This window comes from Hyalella azteca, unplaced genomic scaffold, assembly GCF_000764305.2.
Source record: "Hyalella azteca isolate HAZT.00-mixed unplaced genomic scaffold, Hazt_2.0.2 contig10564, whole genome shotgun sequence".
Taxonomy (NCBI): domain Eukaryota; kingdom Metazoa; phylum Arthropoda; class Malacostraca; order Amphipoda; family Hyalellidae; genus Hyalella; species Hyalella azteca.
Genome location: NW_025940597.1, coordinates 17,665 through 27,716, shown reverse-complemented (window position 1 = coordinate 27,716; position 10,052 = coordinate 17,665). Strand labels below are relative to the sequence as shown.

The window sequence follows — 10,052 nt, the reverse complement described above, 5'->3', positions numbered from 1 at the left end:
TTCTTTTTCTTTTCGTGCCTTGTTCACAGAAGATCTAATCTCGTTTCATTTGACCGGATCTTTTCATGACTGACGATAGTTTGAAGTAGCTACTAGACTTCACTGAATAAGTCGCATAAATACTCAAGATTTACACGAAATCCAACGTTGATGTGTCATCAAGTGTGTTTGATGGGTTTGAGTGAATAAGCTCATGAACCCGACTGGGTCCAGTGACACTTTCCCTAATTTCGCAGCACCTCAAGGAAGATATTTCCAACACTTCCCATACAGGGGAGACTTGGCCACACACAACACAGCACACGGGGGTTACAAGCAACACAAGCAACACCGGCATCATCAGCATAATTTCGCTGTACTTGGTCAGCAGCTATACATGCAGCAACATTCGACTGGTTAATTCTAACATTGAACGTGAATTGAATAATATATATCAAATAACCACGTATGGTCGTGGTACTCATTCCTAAGAGATCACGTGATAACCTTTATTTTGTATATTATTTCTAACCGAATGTTGTCTAAATTGACACTGATTTAACTCACACTGACGACAATTACACTGAACTTTCCATGAAATATTCTAAGTTCAATATTATAAGCGTTGAGGAACACAGCACAGATCCCACGTAAGATTTCTATTTATTGTTTCATTTAATGCACCGAGAAAACTAATTTCTGGTAGCATTTGGCCTCGTTTTGCCAACTGGAACACTGTCCTGCTGAAGTGGAGCTTGTTTGGAGCAACGTGCCGTCCACAAGCTGCTCTCCATAGCCCAGCTTCAACAAGGCATCTTGCAACGAAATATTACGAGTACTGTCACAACCAGGTTAACCATAGACAGGTGAGAGGAATGAACATGGAAAAAATATTATATTTGAATTAAAAATAGACACACAGGCTAAAAATTAAACAATATTCAGCACGTGACTGAAATGTTCTATTTAATACGAGCATCTCACCAGGCAGCGCGGCCAAGAGAAGTCGCTTGAGCGTGGCGACATCGACGAGCTCACGCTCGGCCGTGGCGCCCCAGAGTCGCTCGCCCCCGAGCACTGAATGCAAGTAGCAACTCCAGCGACCCGTCCCAGCGGCCTCACCTTCACTGCCTTCCCGGAGAATGTCACGGAAGAAACTTGCTACGTTTTCGTCGCAAAATATCTGGTCGAGTTTAGCGTCAACTGTTTCAGTGATGAACGGCACCAGCCAAGCCATCAACACCTGCACCACGGACTCGGTGAGAACAAAGTCGGACTTGTTGCCAGCGCGGGACTGCACTGCGTGGTGCAATGCAATCAAGCAGTTCAGGACAACGTTTCCTGAAGTCTCGTCAGAAGCATGGGAATATTGAGCGCAAATGCCGAGGTGGTGTCGTGCTTCTACTGAAGGAAGATGAGGCAGAACTACGTCAGGCACCGCCGACCCAACGCAACGAACACAGGCATTTGCAGGGGTGTCTTTCTCATAGCAAGTGTCCTTCATACTTTGATATTTGGTGTGTCCATCACGCAGATGCTGCGGGAATGAATTTGGCTTCCCGTTGGCAGTTTCCGCCATGACAGTTAACGGCTGGAGACGATGCGTAATTGGTTGAGTAGCTTGAATCAAGTCTTCACGACTCCGCTTTAGATTACCAATTAATGACGGAAAGTTATCATTATTAATGATTAAATTAGACACTGTTTCAGCATGGATATTGTGTTGGGGGGCACATGCCTGGCAAGGAGAAGGAAGGCTGGCGGAGCCAGATATCAACGGGCAAGGAAGGTCCGTAAACGGGCTGGCTCTGTTGGAATGAAATGGAGCGATATCATCCTTGGTGAAATTAATGTCGTTCTCCCGGTCTGCTGTATCAGCATACGATCGTCTACGTCGAAAAAGATCTGGAGAATCCACCACTTCTTTGTTCTGTGCAAGTAACACTGAAGCTTCCGCTGAAGACTGGCCCGATCCAGCGAGGTTCGAAACACTCAAAGTCCGAGGAGATGTAAGATCGGTCCCTCGACAAGAACTCGGGAACAGCGAAGGTTTCAAATGATCGCCGGCAAGATCGTCTTCAGTAAAATCCATTGTACGAACACAGTTCCCAGGCGGGTTGGATGAGAACGTAGAAAATGTGCAGTCTTTGAGTGTGTTGACAGACCTCCTCAGGATACCCACGTCAGGGCACATTGGGTGGCGTAGAGCATTAGAAAGAGAATCGGCGACGCTGTTCCCGAAATCGGAGAAATGAAAAGCTTGCGAGAAGGCGGAGTTCCCTGCAAGCAAAGGATCGGAGGTGGCCAGTAACGCAGAGTACCCAGGGCCGACATTGTTAGCTGAAACATTCGAGTTTGGTCTAACGAAGGAGGGCAAGGAAGCGTAGTTGTGCATATCAGGAGAGCTCGTCAGGTGCGGCGAGGCGCCTGTGACTATCGTGCAGTAGTCGTGCCTGGAGGCCGCGTCATGCGAGTGCCCTGCGTCCGGAGAGAAGCTACTCTCGCCTGTCACGATGTCCTCAAACAAAGCTTCCTCCATTTCACATGGCTGAAAATATTTGGTGGACGTTAATAACAATATTTATGTGACGGTTCCTAGGTGACCTTAGAACTTCTAGGTTCTAAGTATTATGACTAGGCTAGAAGACCGTTGTGGCAGTCATCGCTTGGGGATTCATGTATTTTGCACAATATGAAAAAAATCAAATAAGAGCGTTACAACAAAATCCTCAATAGGATTTTGCCGTCAATCCTGCAATAGGATTTCGTCGTCTTACCTGCAACTCTGCCGTGATGGCGATGTTGAGTTCACAGCTGTCAATATCAAACACGTTGCTGAGGTTTATCTCGTCGAGGTCTTCGGTGCCAGACGACCCAGGCTGTTGGCCAGGTACGGATGAGTCATGACAGAAGAGGCTAGTGGGGCGCTTCTCAGCCCCCGTATGAGCTTTGGAGGAGCACACCACATCACCAGGCCACTGAGTTGTGCCAGAGTTACCTCGACATGTGCCCGCTTGCTCCTCCGATGCTTCGTGGCAACGGCATGAGCTGAAGTCCTCCTGCGACGACCAATATACCTCATAAGGAAGCCGGAACTCTCCGAACTGAGCGTCGGAACCATAGCACAAGAACTGGCGCATTGTCAGCGAAGTGTTGACGTCAACTCTCTGCAGCAAAATGCGCATGTAATTCTCGAGAAAAGTCCGCCTCATGCTGACGGTGGCGGCGGTGAGCTTGCCGTGGGGCAAATGCCGCCATCTGCTCGGTCCTGTGACGCCCAGTAGCGAGACGCGCAGCTTAGGGTCCGCCCATAACGCTTCGTGGAGACACACAAACTCTCTGAACCTGAACACAATTTGAACGAGACTAATTCAGAGACCGGTCAACTTTAATTGTTCTAATTCTTGATAATCATATGCTATAAGTAATTTTATTGTCCCTTTTTCAAAGGCAATTAAAAAACTGCAGACAGTCATAAATTAAAATTTCTCAACTTTGAACCCAAGCTGATAAAAGAGAACATTTGTGGCTTTACCGTTCAAGAAATAGGATACGACAGGATCCTCACCTTCGCTGCACGGAACTTGTGTGCAGGATAAGACGATGTGTCTGATCGCCCCGTTGGCCACGGGGCAAGACTTTGCTCCCTTCAACCTCGCAGGACTCCTCCTGGCCGCGACCAGCGACTGATGGGCTTGTGTCACACGCAGTCGACGCGGCAGCCTCAACAAGAGACGATGTGTTGCTCACGCCCCTGCACGTGTCCAGAGGAAGACTGTTGGATGCGTCGAGGGCAGCGACTTTTGTTGCCGTCGCGGCGCCACTGCCACTAGAAGGCTCACTTCCTCCACTCTTAGCAGCATCGCTTGTGTGCCTGGTCTCGTGGAGCAGATAGAGCGCGTCGTACTGCAGCAGGTAAAGCGTGTAGGGGGCGCCACATGCATCATCTTGCATGACAGTGGACGGGATGGAGCAGCTCACTATAAGACGACCATCCCGTGGCACATCCCGCCCCTCCAGCACCTCGGCAGCGGCGTCTCTTGAAGCACGCACGCAGGGCACGGCGTCGTAGGTCTCGTCCTCGGCACCTCTAGGTAGTCAGGGAAGAGAATCATTGTCTTGCTCTTTGCTAACAAGTTCCTGACTCGTCTGAAGTTGAAGGAATTATACACCACGATATTCTCAGTCATTACGGAACCTATTAAATTCTCCCGTAAATTACGGGAACATTACGAGAACCTATTAAATTCTCAAGTAAACGGGAACCTATTACTACTCTACTATCAAGTACTTACTACTCTACTATACTCAACTATCAAGTAGAACGATCTTAGGAAAATCAACCTTGCTAGAAAAAGATGAATAAAACACATGAAAACCTAATTACCGAATAATACGTAGCATTTTACCCTGTAAAAGAGTTAGAAAACGTCCCACTGAGCCCTTGGAGTCCTCTTGCTGAAAGCAGACGACAAATTCATTCAGCAACTATCTCTGACTGCACCAAGCAGATAATCAAAGCAATTATAACGCTTGGCAGAACAAATGCGGCCGAATAGCGGGGTACCTGTCGGGGGGCGTGTCTGCCGGCAGGTCGCTGTCGCTCGAGCCGCTGCCGCCACTCTGGTGTCGCCGCGCGCACATCCGTCCTCCGGCGAGGCTTCCTTGGATTCAGCTGAGCTGCCAGCCGAGGAGGCCCTCACCTTCAGGAGTACCTCAGGCGAAGGTCTTGCCTCGCGCGGGTTGTCTACCGGCGTCGGGGTGGCAACGTTCAACTCGTCGGTAACGCGGGACTGAGACGCTGGCGTCGCACTGATGACGTCCACTTTAGGAGCCTTGCTGGAAACGTCCACAGAAAGTTTCGATGGACACTCAATAGCGCTGTCATGTATTGCACCAGCTATCTCAAACTTGAACATTTCCATGCAATTTAAACCTGCGATATTCCCTTTTACCGACCGTTCGTCGGGAGAGCAAGAAGCTGTGTGCGCCGTGTACGATTTCTCGACGGGCATTGCATTCACTGAGCTCCCCGCAGGTCTTGAATTTAGTGCAGAACATTGGGGCGACGAAGTGGTGCCATGGCAAGGTAGTAGTCTGTCATTAGTTTGTGATACATACCTCACCGAAGCTCTAGAATATTCGTGTAAAGGTTTAATCAAAGAAGGTGTTTTAGTCCGCCGCGACGTGGGACTGATGAGAGCGAAATGCTCTTGACTGCACGACACGCAGGAAGCAGATGCTTGAGCAGAATGTTTAATGAGAGGCGTTGCCACATCACGAGCGTCCCTTAGAAATAGCTTATCATTTGTATTATCGTTTGAGAAGGGTAATTCACAACCATATTCTTTGCAACCGCGACGAACTTCTCCACATGAACCACTTCTGTGCCGGCAGTTGCGCTCAGTATACGGTCCTCCTCGGCCGGGTAATGCTGCACAATGATCGGAATGCTGCAAGCAATCGTCACGGCTACAACACGGATAATTAATAGCAGAACAGCGACTATTTCTTTCATAGGCAGAGACAGCATCAAGGACATCATCTAAGTGATCGAAGGAATGCATCTTAACAAGCTTCTTCTTCTTGAGTAGCAGCTGAGCGTGGGACTCGGTACAATATGGCTGGATGACGCCGGCAGCTGGACGTTGATTGCTGACCATACACAGAGTGGTATCCCCAGCACCGGGTGCGGGGTCTCTGCTGTACGCTGCAGCGCGAGCAGGCACAGACTTCTCTATCCTCGAGCAAATAGCGGCGTTAGTTTGGCCCATGACTTCGTAATTACTATTTTTATTTTCAAAATTAGCTTCCACAAAGCCTGCCGGCTCGGAGTGCGACGGAGTTTCACTGTTTGTAGAGTTGCCACGCAAGTAATCGGATTTGAAGGAGAAATTATCCGAGGCGAGAAGGGGCTCGGAACCTTCTTGTTGCATTGCTCCATTAAAATATAGTGAGGATGAATCCACACGGTCGTTACTCACTGCTACATACTTGCAGCTCTGTGTTTCAAAATGTTTCGATGGCACCTCCGCATCACCATGAGTAACGGCGACACTACTTGTAGTACTTAATTTTGATCTGCCTTGGTGGGGAGTTTCAGGTTGCCCAACAACCCTCACAAGAGAAGTAGCAATGTTGCATGGGTCGTGCGCAACATTGTGCTCCTCAATACCACTGCTGAGGTGTGCATTACAGCCAGACTGTGCCACGGCTTGCAAGACGAAATGTCGCGGACTGCTTGGCAAAGACCTAGAAACTATTGGCATCGAATTAGACGAATGGACAGGAGTGCCGGGATCTGAGTTATGATCATGAACAGGCAAACTGTAGCTTTTCCTGCGAAAGTTCAAAGGAGCAATATACTTCGGCAAATCGTTGAAAAAATAGCAAGTTTTGTAGTCTTCTTCAGTCATGCCATCAACAACGCCCTTCATGAATATGGCACCGCATTTTATGGCATTTGGAGGCTTCAAAATTCTCCTCAACATTTTCTCCTTGCCGAGTGACGAAGAATGAAGGCATCTGCGTCGTCCCGAGTTAAGCCTTCTTTTAGCGCGGTAAGAAACTATGCCTTTCCCACGAGCTTCAACTTTGTCAGACACTTTTTTGACATCGTCGCTGTGTATGTTGTCATGAGAAGCCAATGTAATTTCGGTGTCATTATTCAGTGCAGAACTCGTGGCGTGCTGTTCCTGTACACTTGGCCGACGGTCGCTGAGCACAGAAGATGCCCCCCACTGCCGCAAGATGAGGCACGGCTGGCACAGCTTCAGGTACAGGGGGACCACGAAGTTGCAGGTGAGGAGGTCACGCAGCAACAACACCACGGCCTTGCAGGGCAACATCAGTGGAGGTAAGTGACGCAGCACTATCAGCTGGGACATCGTGGTCAGTTGCTGCTGCACCTCTGGGCTCAAGCCTGCCGCCGTTGTAGCGCTCTGAAGAACAATAATCATCAAATGAATGAAGCAAGACATGAGATGGAAGTCTAATGACAAATTCATTCCTGCTAATTGGAGCGAATTGGAAGACAATTATATTCCCTGACTTTAGTTTAAATAGGTATAAGCTGAATAATTGTTAGATACAAATTATGAATGCACACATCACCGAAAATGTGGGGAAAATAAATTTTATACATTTTCAAAGCCTACAATTCACCTCATATTCTTCTCAGTGACCAACTGACTGTTCATGAATTCAAGATCACCTAAATGCATTTCTCAACAAATGTAAAAATAAATTTTTCTATTACCTGCATAAAAACGGTAAGAAATTTAGAATTAGGGCTTCCACCCTTCATTTGAATCTTAAGAAAAACTCAATATAAATCAAGTGAAACTACAAACATAATAAAAGGAACTTTATATACCGCATATATCAAGAGGAATTTCAAACTTAATAGATCATACTAAAACAAAATTGATATATATCAAGAGTAATTTCAAACTTAATACGTATCATAAAGACTTAATATGATATTTATACTTAATATGATTACTTACTTTATACTTAATATGATAGTATCATATCATATTTAATATGATATGATACTTAACATGATATGATATAATATAAAGACTTCATGATAAACATTATAGCCCATTACCCCGCCATGCACGCCATGCAGGCTGCTGGTGGTGTGAGCGATGGCCAGCTGGCTGAAGACGTCGCATGCGGCTAGCAGCAAGGACCTCACGCCGCCTGCTTGCCGCAGCTGCTGCCAGCACGACAGCAGCACATCCTCCAGCACTCCGCTAAGCTGCCATTTACATATTTCAATATTTACATATTGAAATATTTGTATATTTAGGATAGAGCCCTTCATTTGAACATGTTTGGTTAAAAATAATGCCAGTTTTATTGAGGACTTCTTTTGAGTTTAATCTCTCAAGCTTTTAATCCTCTTTAATATTTATTCTTTAATATTCTCTGATTGGTTAAAAATAATGCCAGTTTTATTAAGGACATCTTTTGAGTTTAATCTTTCAAGCTTTTAATCCTCTTTAATATTTATTCTTTAATATTCTCTGATTGGTTAAAAATAATGCCAGTTTTATTGAGGACATCTTTTGAGTTTAATCTCTCAAGCTTTTAATCTCTCAAGCTCCTCTTATCAGAAAGATTGAGAGATTAAACTGAAAAGATGTCCTCAATAAAACTGGCATTATTTTTAACCAAACATGTTTAAATGAAGGGCTCTATCCTAAATATACAAATATTTCAATATGTAAATATTGAAATATGTAAATGGTTGATTGATATGTTGATGCATTCACACTGAATGCATCAACACTGGAAATTAAGAATCTTCAACGCTGTATTGTTCATTATTCAATGGAATTCAGCGCCACGCTTGTATTAATGAAACTATTAAATAAATTAACAAGTACACAATAATTGTAATTTTATTATTAGATTTCACTGTAAAAATGGGAAGTTGCACAAACATTTAAACATATTTTTTAATGATTTAGCAATAGAAATTTAGAGGTCATGTTAAAAGGTAATCATAAAAAAATAAAAATTCTGCTTTAAATCTGCACTAAAATTTCACATACAATTTCAGAGTTAGCATATATCAGTTATAAGATGTACCTGTTGGTGAGACAAGCCATCGGGTGATAGGCCCAAATACCATGGTAGCACCAGTTGGTCATGCAGGTGCTGAGACAGCGCAGAGAGTTGCTGCTCAACAAGGTTATTTTGATCATCAACTGATGACGATGATGAACTCTTGACTTTACATTTCTCTGGGTTCAAGGACTGAAACTTGCTGACCAGAATTGTCATGCACATGGGCACAGCAGCACTGCCTGATTTGATTTGGCTTGCCACAACTCCATTTGATCTTGATAGCCTGTACAAATAAGGAACAAATAAATGTAAGATTTAATGCATTAGAGAGAGTAATATTGACAAATTCCAAACTAGTAACTACTAGGTACCTACTTTAGTAAGTATAATTGTAGTTCTTACAAAACTAGCTAAAAGCCTTTATAAGACCAGATACACACCTGGATTGAACTTCTTTGAGCAAAAAGAAGCATCCTTGCTCAAAAGATTTAGGAACAAAGTTGGTGAAGTCATCATTGATGGCTCTGGTGATGACAAGTGCAGTGAAATAACTTGACAAGACAGCACACGTCAACAAGCCTAGGCTCCATACAGCCACAAGCCCTACACTGCTGCTTAGCAAGCAGATGCAGCAGCTGCACAGCACAACCACTGAGCCACAGTAGCCTGTATATATCCACACCATTCTCTTCAATTAAATCAATAATTATTTTCAGATGATGAATTTGTCTTTAACCATCATTTATGATAATTTTTTACCAGAACTTTGGAGCTTGCTGTGAATTCTAAATATAATATATAACTGTAAAAATTTCTCTATAAATTCAAGTTATTTCAGAGAAGGATTTCAATTAGCAAAAATAAGTGGAGACATCTTTTGCATGTCAAGGGGCAGGATAAATTGCTGGCAGGTTGACCTGAAAAAAAAGCTCATTGTCCTTGTATCTGTGATGTAGTAACTATACCTACCAAATTACAACCTGCTGATAAAAGATGGATGACATTATATACTTTAGAATCTCACAACAGGTGTCAACACAAGCTTAGCATAGATATTATTGATAACCTTGGGAAAATCCAACTTTTTGCCAAATTATCGCTGCTCAAAAATCACAGCATTTTGGTGGGCAGGATATTTTTGAGGCTGCAGTCATTAATTATGGTTTTTCCATTAATATTGCAGCTTGAAATTATAGTTCCATAAATTTGTGAACATTCCCAGTTTATTAGTGTTCCTGCCCGTATAGTGATGGCAGAAAAAGCATTTTCATTGATGATCTTGTAGTTGCATCATGTCTGACTTCAACACTTTGACTTTGGTTATTTAAGAAGTGTAAAAATTATGCTATTGTGCATAAATTGCCTCCAAAGTGAATAGTGCTTTTGTAGCTAATTTAGCTAATTCTGGGGTAAAATTGAAGATCTGGCATAATCTGTGTACTGTATGCTGCAGCAAATATGTTTGTGACTAAAAAAATTCATCTTATTATCTA

General features: G+C 44.2%; 1 protein-coding gene across 1 annotated transcript; it reads right to left on the bottom strand.

The window, feature by feature from the left end:
- Positions 1-654: 654 nt before the first annotated feature.
- On the bottom strand, positions 655-9,545 carry LOC108669627. Its single transcript, XM_047882484.1, has 8 exons — positions 9,000-9,545; positions 8,581-8,842; positions 7,592-7,744; positions 4,547-6,920; positions 3,548-4,067; positions 2,757-3,324; positions 964-2,527; positions 655-794 (listed from the first exon to the last, which is right to left on the bottom strand). Exons 1-8 carry the CDS (start codon positions 9,242-9,244, stop codon positions 655-657), a joined length of 5,826 nt encoding a protein of 1,941 aa, XP_047738440.1. The 5' UTR covers positions 9,245-9,545.
- Between the last annotated feature and the right edge of the window lie 507 nt (positions 9,546-10,052).

Coding starts and splice junctions, on each gene's coding strand:
- LOC108669627 (XM_047882484.1), bottom strand. CDS start 9,244: ATGGTGTGGATATATACAGGCTACTGTGGCTCAGTGGTTGTGCTGTGC. Junction 8,843..8,999: donor CTCAAAGAAGTTCAATCCAG/GTGTGTATCTGG, acceptor TTATTTGTACAG/GCTATCAAGATCAAATGGAG. Junction 795..963: donor TCTCTTGGCCGCGCTGCCTG/GTGAGATGCTCG, acceptor TTTCGTTGCAAG/ATGCCTTGTTGAAGCTGGGC.